At 60.9% G+C, this 24,630-nt stretch overlaps 2 protein-coding genes across 4 annotated transcripts; one reads left to right on the top strand and one right to left on the bottom strand.

Moving 5' to 3' along the window:
* The first annotated feature begins 653 nt into the window (after positions 1-653).
* VENTX (VENT homeobox) lies at positions 654-5,592 on the top strand. Its single transcript, XM_033129823.1, has 5 exons — positions 654-658; positions 1,695-1,735; positions 2,327-2,419; positions 4,663-4,823; positions 4,908-5,592. Exons 3-5 carry the CDS (start codon positions 2,407-2,409, stop codon positions 5,286-5,288), a joined length of 555 nt encoding a protein of 184 aa, XP_032985714.1. The 5' UTR covers positions 654-658; positions 1,695-1,735; positions 2,327-2,406; the 3' UTR covers positions 5,289-5,592.
* Positions 5,593-19,271: 13,679 nt separating this feature from the next.
* Positions 19,272-24,461, bottom strand: LOC117035759 (sperm flagellar protein 1). 3 transcript variants are annotated; one of them, XM_033129749.1, is made up of 7 exons: positions 24,259-24,461; positions 23,626-23,737; positions 22,326-22,479; positions 22,004-22,070; positions 21,527-21,614; positions 21,336-21,438; positions 19,272-19,654 (listed from the first exon to the last, which is right to left on the bottom strand). In XM_033129749.1, the coding sequence occupies exons 1-7, from the start codon at positions 24,392-24,394 to the stop codon at positions 19,496-19,498; spliced, it is 819 nt and encodes a 272-aa protein (XP_032985640.1). In that variant the 5' UTR covers positions 24,395-24,461; the 3' UTR covers positions 19,272-19,495. The 3 variants fall into 3 exon arrangements, with proteins under 3 accessions (XP_032985640.1, XP_032985641.1, XP_032985642.1); XM_033129750.1 differs by having other exon boundaries at positions 24,125-24,330; XM_033129751.1 differs by lacking the exon at positions 23,626-23,737 and having other exon boundaries at positions 22,326-22,444.
* Between the last annotated feature and the right edge of the window lie 169 nt (positions 24,462-24,630).

Here is a 24,630-nt window from a genome sequence, read left to right as displayed (position 1 = left end):
GCCGTCACCTTTGGACTCAGGAGAGGTGTTCAGGTGTGTGGGGGGGGCCGGGAATCTGGGAAAGTGAAGGCGGAGGGCCGCTAGAGAGTCCGGGATTAGACAGGAAGTCGCGCAGCACAATTGGGTTGCTGCGGGAGGTGTGGGTATGTGGTCGAGAGGCCAAAGGCCCGGCCCTAAAGACTAGAAATGGAAAGATGCCAAGTGCAGAAGCGGTGCGCATGAACGCCGACATTTCCTAAATGACAGCTTTGGGCGCATAGCTGGGCAATCCCAGGAAATGTGGCTCTTTATCTAGAGGCCTGTTCTGAGCACGTGGAGCTGTCCTGGGGGATACTTCCTTCTGCCAGGTTTGTGAGGCACCCCCAACCTGTCTGTCCCCGGAGGAGCTCTGCGCAGGCCCCCACCGGACGGGCCTCTGTCCCCAGGTAGCAGAACGTCCATGTCGTGTTGGCGCCAGAAGCCTGCCACACCCGCGTCCGGGGCCCCGCGCAGTGAGGGGGGGCGCCCCGCTAATCGCAAGCTGCAGCTCTTACCACACACTCCGCGAGACACGTGGCGAGTGATTCAAATCCCTAGCTTCATCCCGCGGAGTCCAGTGACCGAATGCGGTCGGTGCAGAGGCCGGAGGAACACCCCAGTCAGAGTCAGAGGCGTTGCGGTCAGTCCCCGACCTTTCACCTAGACCACGGGCCAACACGGGCCGGTTCCCGCTGTGCCGGTGGTAGTCCGGCTCCCACATCCCTGGCCCGTCCCTTCCGAGAGGCTGGGGAGGCGGGGCTGGGGTGTTAATCCCAGGGCGAGGCCCGCGGGCCCTTTGATTCCACAGGCTGGGGGCGCGGGGGTGGTCGTCGGTGCTGGGCCCAGACTGGCGCTGGCGCCCCAGGAGCCCAAGCTGCTGACCCAACCGTCTGCACCAAAGCCTCGGCATAGGCTCAGGGGCTGGACCAGCGCCTGCACCTGACTCCGGCCCCGGGGACGCACGCGAACTCCTAGCTGGCATTCTAGGGGTGCTCAGATCCGGGCGGTGGGTTTTTGCCTCGACTGCACCCGGTATGCTTGTGCTGGTCTTGTCCAGGAGACAGATGTGGTCGGCCAAGGTTGGCATAGAGGTCCAGAGGAGGCTGGACCAGCCTGGTTAGAGGGGCAACCACCGCACGGTGTCCACCCGGCTGAGCCTGCTGCCTCCCCCAGAGTACCGGGCCCTGGACGGGACCTGGCCAGTTCAGGAGAGAAGCAGCCACAGGGACAGGGTGACCTCCAGGCACTCCCCTGAAGCTCAGGCTCCATAGTGCCCTGTCACAAAAGTGGCAACTGAGTTACAGTCTGTCCCAGAGGTGGTGAGTCTGTTGGCCTTCCTGCTGGATTCCTCCTGGGAACAGCGCAGGGAGGTGGCCCAGCCCTGAGCCAGCAGACCTCCTCCTCCCTCCTCCTTTGTGTCACCCAAATCTGGAGGCAACTTGTGGCACCGGGACGAAACCCAGAAGAGGGGCTGGGAGTGACGAGACAGAAGGGCCTGTGGGAGCCTGGAGCAGACCCTCCCTGCCATGCCTGGCTTGTAGCAGTCACCTACCAGGAATGTCTGCCTTACATTCCGGCCCAGCCAGGCAGCCTGGACACAGCAGACACTGGTCGAACCCACCCCATCCTGAGAGCAGGATGCCGACTCCCCCAAGTTGAAGCGACCTCTCTCTCAGTTGCACAGTTGTCACCTCAGCACTGCAGACCCACAGGGCAGGTGGGAGAACCAACTAGGGGAGAGAAGATGGTCTGGCACCCCACAGGACAAGGCCCCAGCTTGGGAGCAGAGGTGGGAGGGGGCCATCCTCACCTTCCTGCTGCCTAGGCCAGTCCTGGTGGGGGTGGGGAGAGATGAAAGGATGTAACAAGTCCCCAGCCACCACAGCTCCCTTAACCATTGACCGCAGCCCCGCCCCTCCCCCAGACATCTTGGAGCCGGGGGAGGTGTGAATGGCCTCCTTTGTGCCTCTGAATTGAAGGCAATTAGATGCTACTTATCTGGGGGGATTTGAGCCATCTACGCAAACCCACCTCCCACCCGCTTCTCTGGAGCTTATAAATGCAGCCCTGCCCTGCTAAACCTGAGGCGGATCCAGTGCTCAGCCCGCCCCGCCTGCCACCCAACCCACAGCAGACCCCACGCCTGGCCCCCACCATCCAGTCATGCATCCTTCCTCCACACTGCCCGGTAGCCGAAAGCAGACCTCGAGCTTTGGCTGTGTGGACTGGCTCTCCCAGAGTAGCCATGTGGGCCGCTTGCACACTTCCAGACCTGGTGACGTTTCCTGGGGGGACCTCTCTGTCCCAGCCAGGGTGTCCAGCAGTTGGGAGGCCCCTCAGACCGTGGGCGTGGAGGAGCTGAAGTCCTCAGAAGCGTCTGTGCCAGGGATGTCCACAGCTGGTAGGTCTGGGAGTGTGGGGGGGTCCCTTCCTTCCCAGATTGGGATGGAAGTTGGAGAGAAGGGAACATGCCCCTGCCACATCCCGTGTGCTTGGGCGGGACAAGGGACCCAAGGGCCGGGGTTGGGGTCCCGCCTTACCCTCTGGCAAGTGAGCTTCCCCTCGGAAGCACAAGCCACAATGGGTTTCCCTCCTCACTCTTGGGGCTCCTCCAGCCTCCTCCTAGAGGGGCTGGCCCCCTGCCCCCACCCAGGCCTGCCGCCTGGGTCCCCACGGGGACACTGACGTTAGCACCTTTGTTTGCTTGGTTTTTGCGTCCATAATAGTCCTGGACCCATTTCTACAAGTGTCACAAGGTCGCAGATAAGTATGCCTTAAAGCTTGTGACATCTGCCCAGGTCATGGGGGTGGTTGTGGTCCCCCCCACAAAGCTGGCACCTCAGTTTGGCATCTAGACTTTGGCCAGTCCACAGTCCGCCTGCAGTCCTGCAGGTTTGGTTCAGGGGCAGCCAGGACTCTGCCTGAAGCCACAGCCTCTGCGTTTCTGCATGTGTGAATTTGTGAATTTCTCCGGCTTCGGCCCGTTCATCTCTGGGAGTCTCTGTGGCTCCTAAGCCTTATCTGACCCTTTGTCGTTTGCTGATGGCACTTTCTCGGTTTGTTTTTTACTCTTTGTGACTTAATCATTGGTTTAGGTTTAAAGACAGGCATGGTTGAAGTGGGGGTTGATGTTATCTAAGTTTTCATTTTTAAAAAAGTTTAAATAATCTTTATGGAGTAATTTTGTACTTTGATGAGGTGAATTTTTAAATTTATTCTCTGCAACCAGTAGCCCCCTCCAAAACCCAATCACCCTGCATCAGAGCCCTTGATGCTGACCGCTTAGGCTCCAGCACCCCGGCCCCTCGTCCTTAGGCAGTGTGTGCGCCTCTTGTCTGGTGAACACTTCCAGGTAAGTGTTAAAACTAATATTGTAAAACCTGCTGCCCCTAAAACAACCGAAGGCATCTTGGTCAGACTTGTGTTAAGTGAAGACATCACGCCGGCTGACCTTACCACGTGGGGGTGCTTAGTGCCATCCCTCATCTCCTCATTTAGAAATTAGAAAGTGTTACCGGCGCCCGGGGTTCTTGCGATTTCCCAGGATGGAAATCAGAGAGATTACCACAAGAAATTTCAGGCAAGAGGCAAAGGTTTATTAAGTTTGTGCACAAGGGAACCAATACCGAGAAAGGGAAGGTTCCGGCGGCTCTCGGAGAGAAGTTGGGGCCGGGCTGAAGGGAGCTGGGCGGGGTAAGGCTGTGTACAGGCCTGTGGAGGCGGGGTTTCTTGGCGCCTGCGCAGTGCGGCTACACGCTGCCTGCGTGCCTCTCTTTAGCATCGTAAATTTCCACACCTGGGCGTGATTTTTAATATTTAAATTAGGGAAAGGTCACTTTAGGGATATGGTTGACCTTACTGCGCATGTGCCGTGAAAGGGACAGTCCCTTGTTGCTGCTAATGCGGATCTTTATGGCTTGCCTGCCAAGGCTCCGTGCCCATCGGTGGCCCCCAGGTGGTACCTGAGGGCCGACATTTGTGAAACACCCGGCTCCAGCAGCTGACCTTTCTGACTAACTCAACACTAGGAAGCTGCCTTCCTATTTCAAAAGCAGACTTACCAGACACACAGTAGATCGTGACAGCCTGGTTCATGGTGACCAAGGCTGCTTTCCCAGCCCCTCAGGCCTTTGCATCGAATGGGTTCCACCTCACTGCCACCCAGCCCTCACCTGGTGAGTGAAGGGAGTTCCTTGTCTGCAGGCAAAAGAAACTGCTTTCTGGGTGGATGTGGGGCTGGTGGAGGTCACCCTTCAGGAAGGGACCAGGTGCTCTGGGGCAGCGGGTGAAGGGTCTGTGCCAGAACTGCTGTTCCATCCCTGTCATCCTTCTGCAATAGCGACGTCCCTGCCAGTGTCCTGAACCACGTCTCCGGACCAGATTCCACACTTGTCTGGGAGGTGGGGCTATCACCTTGACTGACAGTTGTGCCAACACCTAGTGGGACTGTAGAGCAGTGGAGGCTGTTTCTAAAAATGAGGCAAGGGAAGGCGGTCTGCTCTTCCTGACACCCCAGTCATATTTCTTATCTCTGTGCCTGCCATCTGCAGTCACAGAGCTCTGGCACCTGCCAAGTGAGGGCCACGGGTCATGTGGGCCGCACCGGTAGCCAAATGGATTCAGCGCCCTTCTGTCCTCTCCCAGGGTTGAGCAAGGAGGCGGACAGCACGCGGCCCCCGCGTGTCCGGACAGCCTTCACGGCCCAGCAGGTCAGCACCTTGGAGAGCTCCTTCCAGCACCAGCGCTACCTGGGCCCCCTGGAGCGCCGGAGGCTGGCCCAGAAGATGCAGCTGTCCGAGGCGCAGGTGAGGCCCCTGGGCCATACGGGCCACGCTGGGGTAGGGCAATGGTCTGTTGTCCCCCTCACGCTGATCTTGTTTACCCCACAGATAAAAACCTGGTTTCAGAATCGCCGGATGAAACACAAACGCCAACTTCAGGACTCGCAGCCGAACGCCCCTCTCCCTGGAGCTCTCTACACTCCCCTGGCTTTCTGCCCACCATCCCCTGTTCTGGGCAGCGGCCTGCAGCTGCTGTACCCTTGGGCACCCCTGCCTGGGCCCTCAGTGCTGGCACAGCCTCCTGGCTCTCTCTGGGGCCCCTGCCAAGTGGAGCATGCCTCCGTGGCCTCAGCGTGGGCCCCAAGCGGCAGGCAGCCTCTGCTCTGCTGCCTCCCAGACCCTGGGAGCCAGGTGCACACACTGGGCCCGGCCTTGTCCAGGGGGCCTTGGGGCCTGTGTGTCCTGCCAGAGACCGGGAGTGCCTTTTGAGGAAGCATGGCAGCCCAGAAGCCTGCAACTAGTGTCACGTGCTAGGCCGTCGCACACATGCCTGGCCTCTACCTGGCCAGACAGACATTCCCCATTTATACTGATGTCACACTGACATCCTTGTGGGGGCCTTGTGCCCATCCACAGGTGGGACCCGGGACCCTGACCTGCATTAAGATTCTGAAGGTTTACAGCTGAAGATGTTTTAAAGCCGCTCCTTCACTGAAAGCTACCAGAGGCTTCATTCAGGAAGTCGAAAGCCAGAAGTGGACTTGTTCTGTGCTGGGCTTTTAGCATGTGATAAAAGGATAATTTATTCAATAGAAGGTGTCGGAAAAACTAGTTTTCTAGTTAGAAAAAACCAAGGTAGACCATTCTCCCAAGGCACACACCCCCACCCTGAGTCCCCCAGTTTTTGGTGCCCAGGCTGTGATCCAAGGGGTGGGGGGCCCAGAAGGGGTGTCATAGCAGCCCCTCCCGGACACCCCCACAAACCCCACAATCAGAGTGGACATGGTGAGCTTGCTGAACAGATTCAGCCCCTGCCGGTCCCTCGGGCGTTTGGGGTGACTACACCCCCTGCTACAGTGATTTTTAAACTAGAGCTCTCCAGGACACTGACTGCCTGGCGGGGGGACCCCGTGCTTTTCTCCCTGTACAGGGAGCTGTCAACCAGTAACTCCCCCCCGGGCTGGGGGGAAGCGTGTGACCTACAAGGCCAGTTAGGGATGGGGTGTGGGGGGGTGCATGCTGCCCCCACTGCAGTGACTCCGAGGGCCGTGCCATGCAGCTGCTGTCAGGATAAGAATGGAGAGTGAGGCAGAGCCTTTGGCTCCCTGGCTCCTGCTCCGCCATGCCAGCAACCAGGGCTCGCCCTTCAGGGACATGGGCTTCGGCCTCTGCAGCTGGGGCTTATGCACTGGAGGTGGTGCAATACGTGCTTCCCTGCCCTACTGCCAGGTCCCGCGGGCAGCTTCACGGGGTTCAGCACAACCCACCCCCAGTCTTGGTGAGGAAGGACGGATGGGAGGGGCGGGGCTGTCAGTGGGAGGGTCTGCTGGTGCTGCAGCCCCTGCTGTGCCCACTCCCCCCTCCCACTGGAGGCTGGCCTCTGAGGGAGGAGCTGACTCCCAGCACAGATGAGGGGAGAGGCCATTCTGGGTGGGGCCGCTGATAAAGGGGTGCCTGTAACCAGCTAATTGCCCTATTTGCTGGACTGGTTAGCAATGATGGTCGACAATTCATAGGAGCCCGTGTCCATTTTTCCTCACCTGGAAGTTAAGACCAGACTCCCAGCGAGCCGAGACGTCTGTGCTGGGGGCACACTGTGCCCTAGTGGTCAGGCCCTGGCATTCCTGGCCCGCCCGTCACCACCATCAGTCACCAGGCACCCTGGGGGTGTCCTGTCTCTGGTGACCTGTGTTATCAGAAGGTCATGAGGAACACTCCCCCGAGCCATGGGCCCGGGAGTCATTTCATTCCCCTCTTGAGTGTTTTTGGTTTCTTTTCTCCCAAGACCACTTACTAATGTGACCCACCAGCTCCAACGAAAGGAAACGAGGGCCCAAGGCAGCAGCTTGGTTTTAAACTCATGTCAAACCTCACACTCAAGTTCACAGGAAGTTGGCTTTATTGACATTTTTATGTTCAGGACGTCAATTGGGCATTATTACAAAAGCATGAAGAAGCAGAAATAACCCGCGACGACCTCTGCTGGCATTTGTGCCACACACTCCAGTCTCCACAGCATGGCCTGGTCACCCATGTGGCCCCAGACCCAGCCCGGGACAATGGCCTCAGACTGCTGACCCGGGTTCTCTTCAGGGCATCCCCGGAGAGATTTGTCACAGGGGCTCCTGGGGGGCGAAGATGGGGGTGGGACCTGGACCACATCGTCTTGACACCTCCTGGGCACACCCTCAACAGCAAAGGTTCCCAATCGCGTCCTCCAATATGCGACCCACCCCGCCCGAAGGCGGGCAAGGAAGCCTGTAGGTCTCAGGAAAGTGGAGGCAGGTCAGGATGCAGGTGCGGTTGGAGGAGGACCTCGTCACCCCATTTTCCCATGCGCTACACCTCTTTAGGCCAGACCCTCAAAGAAGTATATGCATAGGAAAAAGGAACCACGAGACGCGGTGGAGGCGGCGGCTGGGCCCGGGCGGCCGTCCTGCGAGGCTCCTGCGAGGCTCCTGCGAGGCCAGCAGGAGAGTCTGCAAAAGAGAGGTGGGGGTCCCGTGGCCGTGAGCCTCTCCCTTACCTGGTCCTGCCTCCCGTTCAGGTCCTGGGCGGCCGGTGAGGCGAGCGGAGCCTGAGAGCACGGAGGAGAGCCGTCTGCTGAGTGCCGGGCTCTGCCGCTTCCGGCCCACACGCCCCCTTTATGCGCGGCAGAGACCTTGGCGCCCAGCACACAGGGCAGCAGCTGTCACGTGTGGTTGCAGGCTGCGCCGGCCAAGGCCCTGTCCACCCCCGCGCCTGCGAGATCGGGGCACAAAGACCTGCTCTGAGCTGAGCGCTGATTTGCACCCCACCGGCGGGCGGGCGGCAAGGCCCACGGGGCTGGGGGCTGCTGGCAGGGCCCTGGGACAGGGCCAGCCCTGGCCAGCACTTATCACCCCACGTGCAACTGCTTGCGTCAGGGCCCGAAAATGCACACGGGGCGTCCCTCCCCTCCGTCCCAGCTCCCAGCTGTGGGCAGCAGCATCTCCAGCCTCCCGCCCCACTGCCTGGGACACAGAGCCCCAGAAACCCCACCACCCCCACCAGTCTGCCCAGATGATCAGGGGGAGAGCTCTCGGGCCACACACCTGACATGCATCAGCTCTGCTCCCAGAGCCCCTGAGTGTGTCAGGAGAAGGGCAGGGGCCCTGCAGTCTTGGTGGTAAAAATGCAGAGAAAAGAGAGGGAGACAGCACCTAGGGGACAGCAAGGCCCACAGCTGCCCACACAGAGACCACACACACACCACCGTCTCCCAGGCAGGTGCCCCCAGGCTGAGGGGCCCAGGCAGGGCAGCTCAGCTCCTGTGTGTGTAGAAGTAGGTGCCCTGTGTGCACACTGGAGTTAGGGGGTGGCTGGGTCCACGTGGGTGACTGTCCGCCACTGTTCACAGGAATTCCTGGCTTGTGGGGAGTGGCAGAAGTGGTGGCCTGAGTCTGAAAGTGAGTGGCCTTCAGCTACCACACTTGTCTCCGGGGTCCTGGGGTAGTCCTGCCACTGGCACCCACAGCCCGCTGCCCTCCCCGTGGCCTGTGGTGGTCAGCTCTGCCTTTCCTGTCCTTCCTCCAGAGGCTGCTCTGCCAGCACCTTCCCTGCCCTACTGCCCTGAGGTCTGAATCCGTGTGTGTCCTTGCGTCCATGTATGTGTGTCCATGTGTCCATATGTCTGTGTGTGTCCATGTGTGTCCGTGTGTGTAACATCTGCAGCAGCCCCTTGGCTCTTACCCACCCCCCGTGTGGTGAGGGCTTGTCAGGCGGTTGCATCTATATCTCTAACCAAGTGGTGGCTCCTAGGTGGGCAAAGACAGGTGGACAGGTGAGGGAAACCAGGTGAGAGAGTGTGACCATCCATGTGTCTTGGACATGCCTGGGCCCCTGCCGGCCTGGCTCAGACCCTCCTGATACCCCTCCCCCCCACACAATGGCCAGGACCCCTGTTTGGGCCCAGGGGTATGACTGAGAAGCTGCAGAGCCTGGGCGGGGCGGGACAATGGACCACTAAGCTGCCTGTACCAGGGGCTTGTATGCAGCCCCACCAGACGCTGACCAGGACTTCGACCACCACTCTGTGCGAGGGGGCAGAGGAGTAGAGAGACCAGGGGGTCAGCAGGGCAGGAGCCTCCTGGGGCTGCAGGGGGCTAAAGGGGCGTTGGATCCTGTCCTCCGCTGGAGAGGGGCAGGGCAGGCCTTGATGGAGGGGCCTGTTCTAAAGCTCAGACAGGCTCACTCACCCATGCTCACTGAGGCCCTAGAGGAGAGCTGCCTACTAACCTTTGGGCTGACACTGAGGCTCACACCACCACCCCCGCCCCTGCGCAGGGCCTCCCCCTTCCCACCCTGTCCTGACCCTCCCCTCCCCCAAGAAATTGTCCCCTCAGTTGCTTCCCAGGGCTCCTGGCAGAGCTCTGTTGCCCTTGACCTTGGGCTCCTGGGTCCAGGAGCCTATGGCAGGAAGGAGGCAAGAAACAGATGGAGACAGAGAGGGCAGCAGGGGTGGGGAGAGGCCCTGGGCTGTCCTAGGGCTCCGCCGAGCTTTTCGTTTTCTTAAACTTCTTTTCCTGATTATGAAATCGATGTGCACTGTTATAAATCACTTTTAAAATCCACAGGGGTGTAAAAAGTGATGGCGGCAGTGGCAGGTAGGGACCCCACGCCACTGAGGGATGCAATCCAAGTGTTTCTGGCCCTTCCCAACCCCAGTCTCAACATATGGCCTCCAACCCACCCTCTAGGGACCCCTGCCCCTGCCTTTCCCTTTGAAGTTGAGGGGCCAAAGGGCTTGTCCTGCATCCTGGTCTCCCACAGCTGGAGCCTGCAGGGCTTGGATGGGAGGTCAGTGGAGGAGAAGGCTGGACGCACTCCCTGTGTGTCCAGAAGGCCATGGGGAGCCAGGTGATGACAGTGGGTGATACAGTAGATTCTGGGTCCAAAAGCCTCCCTCTGGCTGCCGTGTGGAGCTGGTCAGAGGGAGGAGGCAGATGTGGGACAGGCGCAGACCTGGCTGTGGCCCCTGGAGAGCCCTGACCCCCAGGGTCTCAGCCCCCACCCCATGCCTGTTTTGCAGATGCAGGAGGTGATGGAAGGGACTCAGCAAGAGAGCTGAGGCCAGGAGGCCCCACCCAGCAGGTAGACAGACGCTGGGGCCACTGGCTGCCTGACAGGAGCACCCACACGCCCGCCAGGCTCCAAACTCAGTGCTTCCACTGAGACCCAACACTGGGCCACACAGCCCTGCTCTACCTGGCAGGGGACCCAGGCCAGAGTTTTGCAGGAGCAAAGTGGAGGGGAGGACGGTCCTGCTGGGCTGGATTCTAGGAGGCCAGACAAGCGAGCGGCAGGGCTCCAGCTCACGTGGGGTCTTGCCCACCACTCCTGGGGCCTCCGGCCAGCACTTCACCCCCAGAAAGCCTTCCTCAGAGGGCATGCAGGTCCTGGGCACTGTGTCCTGGTCCCTGTCACCTGGCACAGGGCTCCCTGCTGGGGCCAGCCAAAACCTGGGCACTGTGGACCCCCAGAGTGGCCCCTGCAACACCAAACATGCCAGGCCCAGCCCTCCCTTTGCTACAAGACAGAGTATCTTTGTGGGCCCTGGGAGGACGTGTTTGGCAGTGAGTTGGAGTGGACGGACGGACGATAAGGGGTGGCCTTCAGAGCTCGGTTCTCCCTCCCGCTGCTCCATTCCGGTGGGGGTGGGGCTCCCACAGCTGTCTTCTGAGCTCAGGCCTCAGCTGCCAGCCCCCAAAGGTAGCCTGTCATTAACCCTTGGTGGACTCTCCAGACCAGTTCCCAGTGTGGCCCGCTGGACTATGGGACACAGGGACCTCGGTGTCTGCACTGGCTCCCAGCCTGCCCTGCATCCCCTTGGTGTCATTGCAATTCCCCGAGTAACTGTCCCCTGCTGTTCTCCCTGCCCCAAGTGGCAGGCCAGGCAGGGTCAGTGGCTGAGGCCCAGATCACAGCTCGCCACAGCTGTGTTGTGCAGGCCTCTCCTGGCCTCAGTTTCCCCACCTGTCAGGCAGAGCTGACAATGGCCAATGCTTTTGGAGCCATAAGGTTAAGTGTGTGTCTGCCCCGTGACTTGGTAATCTCACTCTCAGGTGTCCCCCAGAGGAACAGAAGCACGGGCTCTGAACAGACCTACAAGGGTGTCCTCAGAGCAGACAGCTCCCGAAGGCCCACTCTCAGCGGGACAGGCAGCAACCCACCTGGCTGGTGGGTCCCTGCACTGAGCACCACCCAGCAACAGAGGACATGTTCACCTCAAAAATGATCGTTGCTCTGAAATTGGAATCTAATTGGGTCCTGAACATTTATTTGCTAACTCTGTCACCCCTACACCCCGTTTATGGAAACGGTGTGGGCTCAGAGAGCTGGGGTGATGGGACACCAGGTCTGGGCCTCGAAAGGGCACCTGTGTGCTGGGGGAAAGGAGAGGTGGCAGGCGGAGATGCCCACGGTTCTGAGGCATGGGCATGGGGTTTCCCGAGCAGCAGCCTGGGCTGGGCTGTCTCAGGCTCCTGGGTGCCTGGGTCCCCACAACCTGTGCTCCAGGCCGGGCTGTGCAGGGTGTTGGTCGGGCAGGGGCCTGAGATGGGCCCCAGGGAGCGGTGGGAGGGAGGCGAAGGGTTAAGCCTGGGCCCTGGGAGGCCCCTGCCTCTGTGTCAGGGTTTCAAGGCTGGTCTGTGTGACTCCCTCCTGGGGAGATAATTGTGGCTTCTTGATATTTTCTTTCTCTCTCCCCGCATATCAGGAACACTCACCCAGCCATGGGAACTTTCCCTGCCCTCCAAGGCCACAGTGCAGATGACCCTGTCCAGGAGCCCCCATCCTGAGCAAGAACTGTGGCCTCTTCGTCCAAACTGCTGACCTGGCAGCCCCGGTACCGAGCCCGGCCCGCAGGGAGCCCCTCTGAGCACCTGGCCCAGAGCCTGGGCCGCTGCAGGGTCACACGGGCGTGCACACAATGCTCAGCTCACCCCTCTCCTGCCTGCTCCCCCTGGGTCCAGGCACCAGCCTTAGCCCCAGCCGGTCACTACTGTCCATGTCCCAGGGACCCGGAGGGTCTCTCTCCCAGATTTGAGGAGGGATCTGTCACCGTCAGGCTACTCCCAGGAGCAGCCACTGCCTTCACAGCACTGCCCACCATCCCTGCAGGTCCTCAGGACCCCAGAGTCTCCACAGGTGTGGCAGGCCCCTTGGCAGTGGCCTGGGGGGGGGTCAGTTCGGGATCAGGAACACAGGGGTCATAGCCTGAGACCACCCCCCTTTGCTGAAGAGGATCCGAGGCCCAGATCAGCAGGGTGAGCCTGTCTTCCGGGGACAAGGGCCAGCCAGGGTCAGAACCAACAGCCAGCTCAAGGTGTCTCCTTCCCACTTCCCTTGTCTGGTAGGACCGGTGGGAGCCATGGGGTGCATCTCTCCAGGGAGTCCCGGCCAGTGGCTTGGGCAGACTTGCTGCCCCGACCATGGTGGGGGCTGGGAAGTCCAAATGGACCCAGGACCCTCTGCCTTAGGCAGTTCCGGGTCACAGAAAATATGTCAGGCAGGGCCACTGCCGGCCCAGCATGGAGGGTCAGAGCAGGGACATGGGGGGGGGCAGGTGAGGAAGGGATCTGGGGGCTGTGTGTGTGCACGTGCATGTGTGTGCACTTATGGTGATGTGTGTGAGAACCCGTGGGTTTGGGAGGTGGACTTGGACCTGGGTCTGAGTGGGGTGCAGTGATGCAGGGCGTGGGGGACCTGAGGATGGGCTCAGAGGCCGCTGGGCCTGGAAATGTGGGCGAGCAGAGCTTCCTCCTCCGTCCCCCACAGGAGGTGGGGCTGGGTCATGCTGGGCGGTGTTGACACACGTCAAGGCAGGAGAGGGGGCTCAGGGGCAGAATGGAGGGGCAGGGGGCATGAGGAATTGGTGAGGGGTGAGGAGGGCCCGCCCAGGCGGGGCTGGGGCCACTGGGGGGCCCCCCCACGAGGGGCCAGGGAGGAACGCAGCTTGGGGCAGGTGTGGGGAGAGTCAAACCATCCCTGAGAGGCTGGGCTTTCCTCTGGGACCCCAGACAGAGCTTGACATCCACCGGCCACCTGCCTGGCATGGTCTGCATGCATAGTGCCACCCAGGGCAGGGGTGTAGGTGTGGCCTGCTTATCCAGGTGACTGCCTCCGTGGGGTGTCCAGGGTGCACATCCTGCCCACACTCAGTCCTCCCCTCACCCCCATCCCAGCTTGCAGCCCCCCTCCTTGACATCCGGGCCTGCCCTCTGCCTGGGCAGCTATTGACTGGCTTGAGGGATAGAGTGAGATCACAGAGAGCAGGTACTACTCTATCACACCGTTCGGCCCGTTACACTGTGGAGGGCGAGGGGAAGGGGACAAAGACCCCTGAGGACATGGGGGGGCTAGCAGAGGGGTCTGAGCCTGGGGTCCCCACTCCCCTGGAGTCAAGCCACCCTGCCAGGGCTGCTGGGCCAGGGGTTTCATTTCTCCTGGGGGTCGAGGCCAATGCAGCAGGATGCCCTGAGGTGCTCAGTCCACACTTGGCCACCAGGTTCGATGGACATCTGAGCATTTTTCTCTTTTTAGAACGTGTGTCCTTTTCAGAGTCTCTGCGGCAGGACAGCTGAAAATGGATCAGACCCATGGGGAACAGCCGGCCCCCAGGAACCACAGACGCTCGTTTCTCCCATCACAGAACAGTGTGCGGCTGTGATGGGCACTGGAAGAGTCCAGAAAAGAAGTGGCCATTTAGCCGCTCACGGCCGTCCTGTGAGCCCCTTAGGTTCTGAGAGCCTGTTCCCGGCATCATTTTGCCAACTGCCCGCAGCGCGTGTCCTGCCCGTGCACATGCGCTTCCGGTTGTCTCCCTGCACCCAGGCCCCTCTACACTGTGGCAAGGACCTCCCTGCTGGAATGAGGAGCCTCTGCCTGCCCGGCGCCCCCCCGCGCCCCCACCTTCCTCGGGGCAAGCCTTCTCCCTTGTGATCCTCACCCCTGGCTCTCCGTCCCAGGCCTTCTGCCCCCACTGCTCCTCAGTCTGAACAACCAGCCCCTCATTTTCTTCACATATTTCCTCAAAAGCCAGTCTTGGTGGCTTTCCCTGGTGTCATGCGGGGTCTCAGCTCCCACTCCCCACACAAGAATGCAGGATATGGTGAGGCCGAAAAGGAACACCCACGGAGTCATAGATAGGGGTTTATACCACTATAGTCTCACTGGCGGCTGGGTTGGAGACACAGGAAGCAGGAGCCACACGATCTGCAACCTGCCGTCCACTTCTCTGCCAACCTACCAACAACCAGCCTCACTTGCTGACTGCAATGTGCACCTGCTAGCTCAGCCATGGCAGTTATATCAGTGGCCAATGGCTAACTAGTCACAGCTGATGGCCGTCTACTACCCGAGCCAGCACCTTTCCATGTGAGGCCGAGAGCCTGGAAACTGCTCTCTGGGGCTCTGCGCACACCTGGCCACCCGTTCTAGAATGTCAGGCTCCACTCATTTCCCTCCACTCCCCACTCACTATTCCCCATCATGCTTCACTTTTCACTCCGCCATCTTGCTCTTCCCACTCTCGGCCACTGGAGGGCCTGCACTTGAGCACACAGCGGCCATGCCCGTTTCGGCGGGTGCTGCTGGAGCAGAGGTGGCAGGGACAGGCCCATCTCTTTGCTGGGTCCCATTTGCACTGAAGCCTTTGGGAGCCCTGGGACCAGCCTCAGCCTGGGGTCCCTGGAGGTGTGTCCGTAGCAGCGCTGTCTGCCCGGCCTGGCCAGCACTTCCCAGCCCCTGCTCGCTCAAGTACACGTCTGGCGACGACTAGTTGGATGCCAGATTACTAAAAAGTCAAATCCAGTCTTCCCAAATTCACGGAAACGTGCAAACCCAGGAGCTGGGAGGGATGGGGGGCATTGGGCGCATGGGGACCGTGGGGGTCAGGGTTTCCCGTGTTCATCTGCCCACACGGGGCCATCCCATCACCCTCATTCAGGCTGCTGCGGCCTCACAGGTTTCTGGCTGAGTGGGTTCCAGGTCGTTTCCTGCAGAGGCAAGGAGGCCAGGTGTGGGGACAGAGCCAGGAGTGCAGTTTCCAGGCTCTCGGCCTCACGCGGAAAGGTGCTGGCTCAAGTAGTAAATGGCCATCAACTGTGATTGGATGGCCATCAGCTGTGGCTAGTTGGCCATCAGCTGTAACCAGTGAGCCATTGGCCACTAATATAACTGCCGTGACTACGCTAGCAGAAAATGGGGCTAGCAAACAGATGGTGGCTGGCAAGCATGGATTGCAGTTAGCACGGTGGAGTTGCAAACTGCAGAAAAGCGGACAGCGGGTTGAGGATAGTGTGGCTCCTGCTTCCTGTGTCTCCAACCCAGCCACCAGTGAGAATATAGTGGTATGACTCCCCATCTAAGGCTCCGTGGGTGTTCCTGTTTGGCCTCACCATGTCCTGTGTTCTTATGCGGGGAGCAGGAGCTGAGTCCCCGCATGACACCCTGCATGACACATGGCTCAGCGAGCAGGGTACGGCGCCGGCCCAAGCTCTCTGGAGGACAGTGGAGCAGTTTGTGCATATGAACACTCAGTCTCAGGAAGACCAGGAGGAGCAGCTGCTGGAGAGCTGGACCCCTGTGGAGAGGTGGGAAGACGTGGACGGTTCCCCAACCAACATAGGCCGGAGAAAGCAAAGGTTGTTACGGCCCTGTGGGCTGGGAAGTGCTTGCTGGGGCCGTCCAGATGCGGGACTTGTAGTCCCAGGAGGAATGGCTTGCTGAGTCCTCCATGGGAGCTGAGGGTGAGGGCAAGGTCATCCCTCACACCCGGGGTTGTGGAGGACTTGGAGCCCTCGCCCTGCAGAGAGGGCACACGTTATGGGGTCGGTGCACAGCCCTGGCAAATGACTGTGGACTATGGGGAATTGCCTTCCATCCCTGATTTGATGGACCGCTTGACTGTTTACTTGGGAACGTACCACCATGTAGTGGAACCGGTGGATGTTTGCTTCCTGTGTCTTGACCGGCCGCCATCGAGAATATGTAAGCACCTTGGCTGTGAGCCATTATTATTTCAGCACGGTGCCCTGAGAAACTCTGGCTGTGCCCGGGGAGACTGGTGGTACCCTAAGAAGTCTGGCTGTGCCCAGAAAGACTAGTGGTACCCTGAGAACCCTGGCTGTGCCCTGAGAAACCCTGGCTGTGACCAGGAAGTCTGGGTCTTGCCCAGGAAGTCTGGCTGTGCCTAGAAACAGTGGTGGTACCCTGAGAGGCCCCGGCTGTGCCCAGGGAGACAGAAGGACTGGTGGTGCCCTGAGAAACCCTGGCTGTGCCCAGAGAGACTGGCTGTGTCCAGGATATTGCATTCACCTCCAGGATCCTCGCACAGGGCCCCTCGCGGAAGACGCTTGTCGCGTAGATTGTGAGGCGAGACCCTGGAGGTGTGGAGTATGGGGACAGAGCCAGGAGTGCAGTTTCTAGGTTCTCGGCCTCACGTGGAAAGGTGCTGGCTCAGGTAGTAAATGGCCATCAGCTGTGGCTAGTCGGCCGTCAGCTGCAACCTGTGAGCCATTGGCCACTAATATAACTGCCATGGCAGTTAGCATGGCAGATTGAAGCCCAGGAAGTCTGGCTGTGCCCAAAAGGACTGATGGTGGCTGAGCTAGGAAGCGCGGATTGCAATTAGCAAATGAGGTTGGTTGGTAGGCAGAGAAGCAGACGGCAGATTGTGGATCGTGTGGCTCCTGCTTCCTGTGTCTCCAACCCAGCCACCAGAGAGACTATAGTGGTATGACTCCCCTATCCATGGCTCCGTGGATGTTCCTTTTTGGCCTCATCATATCCTGTGTTCTTATGTGGGGAGCGGAAGCTGAGACCCCACATGACACCCTGCATGACAGTAGGTCTGCTGGTCCAGGGATTTGCAAACCTCTGTCACAGCGTGCTGCCAATTTTTAAGGAAGGGATGGGAAGGTGTGATTTCCACACTGGCCACGCGGGGTCACCCTTGGGCAGCCCACCGGGGCTCCCAGATGGTGTGGTGCTTTCCAGGCCCAGCGCAGCAGCATAGTACTTGCCGCCCTGCGGGTGGGCGGGCACCTTCGCTTCCCCATTTCACAAATGAGGAAGTGGGTTCCAGAAACCCAGCCTTGCTCCGGATTTCACTGACCAGGGTGGGCGGGCCTGAGGTATGGTGACATCGTCTGCCCAAAAAGTGGGTTTCTAATTGCCCTTCACATTTACACCCCTATGCATCCTAATGTTCCCCCTAAAAAGTTTTTTTATATTATTATGAAATATTTAGCACCCACCTCCCAGCTTCACGAACGCCCTAAGGTTCTGGTCTGTGTTGGGAGGGTGGGGAGGCTGTCTGTCTGCTCGGTGCAGGTACAGCAGCAGAGTGCGGGGTGACCTGAATCTACAAGCAGATGATAGTGGAGCCCATGGCCAGAAGAGTGGGTCTGAGCAGAGTGACGGGGTCTGCCTCCCGTTCTCCCAGGGCCCATCCACGTGACTCTAACCGAGGAAGGACCCTCGACACCCTACTCAGACCCGTCTTTGCCCCCTTCGCTCTGCCTTCACCTTTGGACACAGGGACAAAGGTACTTGTCACCATGGGTCACTTTTGTGACAGTCACTTGGTTCTAGCATTTTCTGTGCTACCGACATCACGGAGCACGAATAGCGGGGGTGGCGTGGGCCCCTGAGCACCGAGCCGGCCACTTCTCTGCCTCAACAGAAAGTCAACGCTGAGCTGCACCGAGCTAGCTGAGCTGGGAGCGCCTTCGCTTCCCATCACAGGAGGGGACTGGCCTGGCTTCAGGTTTTGTCCTAAATTTAACCTTAAGTCCAAGTTCTTCCAATGGTGACAGTGACAAGGGGAACAGCTGGCTGGTGTGACTCACAGCATGACGTTAAACAGGGCATCTGCGTCAGGGCTGAGTCCTGCTGCTCAGACAGGATCCTGTCTGGAGCAAGGCCAGGCCTGGGCCCTCGAGCTGGCTGGCGGGGTAGGCGGGGCTGTGGCTGGGGACCTCACACACACACACACACACAGCCCGCCAGGTGTGGCGCTCCTCACCTGGGGCAGTCCCGGCCTCCAGGCACCTGATAATCAGCACCTGCTCCCTGTCCCTGCCGGGTGGCACTGTCACCCTGGCCAATTCCCAAACTCCATCCTGTCTCCACCCCAAAGTGAAAGCACGCACACGCATGCACGAAGCAGCCTCTGCTCAGCATCGGGCCCAGTGTGGCCAGGGGTGAGCCCTCCTGCTTCCACACACGTGTGCATGTGTGTCTGTGTGTGTTTGGGCCCCAGAGCAGAGCGGCAGCCCCCTTGCTGTACCATGAAGACCACCCCCACCGAATCCTGGTTCCTGCAGCCCCACCCAGGCTGTCTGAAGCTGCCCAGGCCTGTCCTGACTCAGCTTCTGAGCCAGGCCCTTCCCAGCTATTTCCTGCCCCTCCCCCAGCTGCCAGGAGCCCCCATCTCTGGGCAGATCTTCCCGCTCCCCACACAGGGCCAGGTGTGTGCTGCTTATGGCCCCAGTTCCCACACCAGCGGGTCTGGACCGCCCCCCCCCCCAGGCCCACAGGAGCCTTCCTGCCCCAGAGCCCAAGCTGACCAGCAGGTCACCTGGCTCCATGGTGCCTATTGGGGCTGGAACCCCAGTTCTCTCAACATGGGCCTCAGACCATCCTGTGCTGCTGGGGGGCCACCGGACATGCTGTCTGACTCAGGGAGCACATGGGCTGTCTGACTCAGGCTGAAACCCTGACTGAGTTTGTGGCTGTGACACTGCTTCCTGAGACGCTCCCCCCACCCCCTCAGCCCAGGAGGCAACGGGAGTGGGAATAGAACCAGGGCTCGGGGAGTCCTCCAGCCCCCATGGACTTGGGAGCAGGGGAGGCTGGGTGCCAGGACACAGGAGCCAGCAGGCCACAGCCCCTGCCTGTCCCTACAGCCACCCAGTGTCTGGGGGCGTCCCGGCCACACCAGCACACCACCCCTGAAGCCCCCAACCCAGGGCCAGAGGTTGCCTGCCTGGGGCCTTCCTGCCCACCCTCCGGGCAGGGCCCGAGGCAAGGCTCCTCCCCAGGGCCAGGGACCCCTGTGGACTGGGAGGGACCCTTCCCTTGGTCCCAGCTGCACAAAGTGGAGTGACCTGTCCATCTCGGGATCGACATCCCAGGGAGCCATTTTTCCCACAGGATTGACACAGGACACTGCCGGCTGGTCAGCAAGGGTGGGTCCTATAAGCAACACACAGAAAAGGACGACAAGACTCCAGGCGCAAGGGAACCAGACCCAGGTCTTCACGTCCAGACTGGTCAGTGGGGATAAAGCTCAGGAGACACCGGCTGGGAGCTGCCAGGACGCCCGTGAACGCCACACACTGAGCCCCGACCCCCAGCCCTTTGCAGTGTCCCCTCCGAGACTGCTGGACAGTGTGTGGCCACATCTGGAAGCCCTAGTCCGGGGGAGTCCCACATGCGTTCAAGTAGTTAGTTCAGGGTCTGGCTGACTCGGGCAGGGTGGCCACCCTCTCGGAGGAGCCTTTCTCTGCGGCCTCATTCATCAGCTCATCCCAGCGTCTCGTCAGCTCCGCAATCCGCTGGTCCTTCAGCCTGACCAGGTGCTCCAGCCTCACCACCTTCATCTGCAAAATCTTCAGGAAAACACACATCTCTGACCGACAGCAGGCACCCTGACGCCCTGTCCATCTGCCAGCACTGGCCAATTACAGCCAGCCCACAGCAAGGCCGGATGGCCGGCGGTCAGACCCCAGGCCCTCGACTGGGACACCGTGGGGAGAGGTGGACTCGGGGCCCTCAGGAAAGGTCCTGGGGACCAGCATGATGGTCAGAGAGGGAAGGTCATTGGAGGGCCGGCTCCCCTGGGCCCCTCTGCAGCCTGCTCAGCACCTGCGTGTTAATGGTGATGGAATGCAATCACTGTGGCTGGACAGTATGTGCCAAGTTCACTTCTAAAAGTTAATTGCCAAGAAAACGCTGTCCTGAAAAATGATGGTGCAGCAGGGGCCGCCCAGCTCCTCACCCTCACCTTCTGCGTCGAGGACAGCCGGCCGTGTCACAGACTGTCCCTTACTGGAGGCAGAGACCCCGCCACACTCCAGCAGGCAAGAAAAGTGTAGGAGTGGGATTTGAAGTCTCACATGCCCCAAACACTATGTCCACAGTGAAGCCACAGTGTGACAGCCGACGCCAGCTGACGACAGACCCCTCCAAACCAGCTGGCCGAGGCAGGCAGGCGTCAGCACACAGATCCTCTCCTGAACCCTGGGTGGCATGAGTCAGCTCGCCACAGGGGGCCGTCCTGGCCACGCCCCTCCCCATGCCCACTCCTCAGTAACAAGCTGCGAAGGGTACACTGAGTGCTGCACTTCCTATTTCGGCCAACACAGAAGGCGCCTGTCCCTGCACTCTGGGTTCCTCGACAAAACCGAGGAATTTCCCCACGGTCCCTGGGCGGCTGGTCACCCCTGCCCAGTCCCCACCCACATCAGTGACAATCACCGGACACCAGGTGGAGCTGCTTTCCCCTCCGGGTTTCATAAAACACAACAGTTAAGGTTCACTTGGTTAGCGCACGGAGAGCATAGGTGTGGGTGCAAGGGGCTACCAGAGCCCTCGCTGAGACAGCAGCTTTGAGCCGCCTCATCGCTTCCGTCTGCTCTCCTCCAGCAAACGCAAACCACACGATGATATCACTTTGCTGCTTCCTCAAGAAAACAGCTCACCAGGACCAGGGCACCCACCCGGGAACCACCGTCATCACGTTCCCGCCAACGCCTTTGACCCTGAGTCCCACTGTGCAGCCGCAGCCCGCAACCCCCATCTGGGGTCTGAAGCTGCAGCCAGTGCGCCCACAGGGTGTGGGGGGCACAGGATGGTCATTTGCTATGGCAGTGAGGGGCCTGAGCTCTTCCTGAACTCTGGACCGCTGCAGACCCTTGGTGAAGGAGTTGAGGGGCAGGCACCTTGGGGGTGTCTCCGCTCCGTGACTTGGCTCCCACAACCCTGGGCCTGTTGTCCAGCACATCTGGGTGGTGACGCCTGTGACTGTAGCCTCTGGGACATGGGCCCCGGGGTTTGGTAACTGGTGAGGCTAGCTGGTGAGTTCTGTTTCTGGGTGTGTTTGGAATATTCCATAGTTAAATTGTTTTTTAAATAACCAAACTAGATGTGGTTCTCCCTGGTCAAGGACCCTGCCTGCCCCACCCACTGCCACACCCCACACTAGGTCTGAGCCTCCCCTGACACCTATAGCCAGCCCCTCCGCTTGCTTCCCGGGGTGAGCAGGAATTGAGGGTGCCCCGGGAACGGTACCTGGACCGTCTCCTGCAGAATGGCCAGTGCCTGCTCCTTTTCCTCCAGCCTCTGCTGCACTCCAGGCTCCAGGTGCTCCCAGGGCCCACCAGCTGGGCCCCGACTGAAAGGCAAACACCTGGCCTTAAACCCTGCAGGCTGGTGGGGGAGGGTGGCCAGGGGGACAGCAGAGGGCTGGGAGACGGGCCCACCCTCTGCAAACACAGGGGCCCATCTTCTCCGGAGCCCTCTGACTCAGGAGGGTCTTCACGCTGGAGGGTACTGGGGGGCTCAGCAGGCCTGCAAGACAAGTGGGCATGTCAGCTCAAGGTACCTGCCTTGAGAGGAGCCTGGCCTGGCAACAGCACGTGGGGGTGGGGGCACAGCCCACACAGGCAGTAAGTACCATGTGGGCACAGCCTGGCTGACATTGACGCGTGGGTGCAGCCCTAGATGCCGCCAAACGGTCCCCCATTTGGAGATGTCCACTGAACAACAGCCACCTTGCGTGGCCCCTAACAGCGGCGTGGGCTCCCCTCTCAGTCCCCTCGGTGGCCCACCAGCCCCACTGGGGACCTTTGTCCCGTGGGCACACCTGCCCTCCCTTGCACTTGTGAACTTGAGAGCCCCACATGCCTGTGCTCTGGTGCTGCCCCTTACGTTTCCCCCCTCGGACGTTCAGATACTACCAGCGTGTGGAGGGGTGGTGAGCCCCACGCACGGTCCGTCAACATCGGCCCTGGAGACTCCTGGGTCCTGCAGATTTCGGAGGTTGTACCGTGAGATGTGGCCAGCAGGGCCTTCCTCCCCACCTCGTCAGGCACCGGCCCCCCTGCCTTTCCCAGTCACAGACTGCAGGGGTCAGGGGAGAGGGTGCAGCCTGGGAAGGAGCCATTGTGGAATTTGCACGGCCCAGGACCGGGGACCAGGGCCTCATCACCACCGATGTCCCGGTTTCCCTCTCATTGGCAGGGAAGGGGACCTGGCCCACGTGATCGCACCAGCACTTACGGCTGTGCTGGGTGGGTCCTCTGGGCCAGTGCTGCAATCCACCACCTTTTCCCGAAGCGCACACAAGATGGGCTCGATGGCCCCAGGCACGTTGGCCACCACCTTTCGGATATCCGCCTCTGAGACACAGAAATGCAGCTTGTGAAAGACTTTCCTGTGAAGGAAGCAGGGGGTGGGGGTGTGCAGCCTTCAGCAGTTAGTCTGGTGGGGCCAGGCGGTGAGCCAAGCTTTCCTCAGAGGGGGAGGCTGGCACGGGGGCCCCTTCTTGTCCCTGCACTGGTGGAGGCCTAGCGGCCATCTTGTTCCCAGCCACCTCATCACGGTGACAGGCACTGCCCTGTGCGCTCAGGCCCAGCATGTCCCAGCCGGGGCCACCATCTCCTCAGTAAGTGTGGCAGGGCTCTCTGTGATAGAACCCATCGTCCTGCCTGAGCCACGCTTTGCTCCAGCACCCAGAATCTGACGTCTTATTGTCCCTACACCCCACATCGGCCTGCCACCGCCACCCTGTCGCCCCTGGGGGTTAGGGCAGCCCCCTCCCCTGGCCTCCCCGTCCCCTGGCCTTCGCCTCCCCTCACGGCCCTCTGAAACAAGTGCTGTCAGAACCTGCCCAGGCAAGGAGCCTGGTTCTCAGCATGGCCTCCAGGGACCCTTGGTGGCTCTAAAGGCCCCTCCCCCCAGCTCCCCCAGAGGGACTCGGGGACTCTGCATTCTGCTCCCCCTCCCCCCATGCCTCCTTTTGCACCCACAGGTCACCCCACTTCATTCAGGGACCCTGCCTTGTCCTTCATGGAACTCATCACACTCGACACCTCTCCTATTTACATCATCCCTGGAGACTCTCAGTCCCACAAAGGCAGGGGCTGCTGTCTGCTGCACCTGGAGCACAGCCTGGCACCAGAATTACTGTTGAGTGAGCGAGTGAGAGGTGTGGTTGGCGTGGGCTAGACACACAGCGAGTGGGTTGCAGGGTGACCAGTGTTGTCCTCTTGACAGGGAACCCCCAGATTGATGGTGAGATCCCAGGGGACAGGAACAGACACTGAGGAGGGGGTGGGGGAAACCCAGATCCCAGGGGACAGGAACAGAGACACTGAGGAGGGGGTGGGGAAACCCAGAGCAAGGAAACAGCCTGAGAACATGTCCCAGAGACCAGGAGGGGCTGGGAAGAGGCGGCCCACCCAGACCCACTGTGGAGGGAGGGCCCTCAGAGATGGAGGTTGGGGGGGGGGGCTCCAATAAGGGCAGGGAGGGGAGCCTGCAGGGTGGCGCTGGTCTGAGCAGCCTGCCCGGCGCCTGCCTGTTGAGCACGCTCCAGTTGCTGAGCTTCTGGTCAGTGTTGCAGGTGGGCACATAGTTGTGCAGGTCCACGAGCTGGGGGTGGAAGTGCTTCACGATCTCCGCCAGCATCACTGGGGGGGGGGGCGTGCAGGGGAGCAAGGTGAGCTGCTCGGGAAGCTGAGTACCCGTTTCCCTGACATCCTCAGTCTCCCATGGCCCCGGAGGTGGATGAGGCCAGAGGAGTCCTGGGGGAGCGACCGCTGGGCCCAGGGTGTGGTTGCCCCAGGGGAGAAGGCTGTAGGAGCCCGGCTGGGGTCAGAGGCGGTGCTGGAAGGAACCCCGAGTCTGCCTCGTCCTCCCCAGGGAATGCTGGGGTGGGGAATTCCCCAGGAACGGGACTGAATGCGGCGCGCGGCCCCCCTTCCCGGCCACATTCCTCCTTCCGGGGCCGTCAGTGCCCCCATCTTTGTCTGGTCTCCTTTCTCCCGTCCTGCCATCCCTTCCAGAGCGCCCCTCACGCCTGCTCCGGGATCTTCAGCACTTCGCAGGGAGCCCGGGGACCTGGGTCCCTTCCCGAGACACTGGCCCTTCCCTGGCCATCCGCCTGGCCGGCCATATCCATCTCCGCCTCGGGGCCCTCGCCCGCCCTCACCGCCGTCGCTGAAGTCCCGGGCCAGGCGGCGCTTGGGGCGGCTGAGCGGGAGCCGGTCCAGCCAGGCGTAGAGGCCGCGGAGCACGCCGGGAAGCAGCGGCGGGGCCGGGGGGCTCGGTCTGGCTGCACCCTGCATGGCGGCGGGGCTGGCTGTTGGGCCGTTGCCGGGAGACGGAGACAGAGCCGGAAAGGCTTCGGGGGCCGACGGGGAGGGTGAGGGGGACCGGAAGGGGCGGGGCGGCTTGCTGGGGCCGTTGCCCCGAGAGCCGCGGGCGTTTTCCAGGTGCGAGCTGGGGTGTGGGGCTCGACCCGCGCGTCTCCAGCCGGTGGACTGGGACGGCTTAATTGGGGCGGCGGGGAGGGTCTATGATA

This window comes from Rhinolophus ferrumequinum, chromosome 16 (assembly GCF_004115265.2).
Source record: "Rhinolophus ferrumequinum isolate MPI-CBG mRhiFer1 chromosome 16, mRhiFer1_v1.p, whole genome shotgun sequence".
NCBI classification, from domain to species: Eukaryota; Metazoa; Chordata; class Mammalia; order Chiroptera; family Rhinolophidae; genus Rhinolophus; species Rhinolophus ferrumequinum.
Note: the sequence above shows the minus strand (reverse complement) of the source record. Positions and strands in the feature narration are given on the sequence as shown.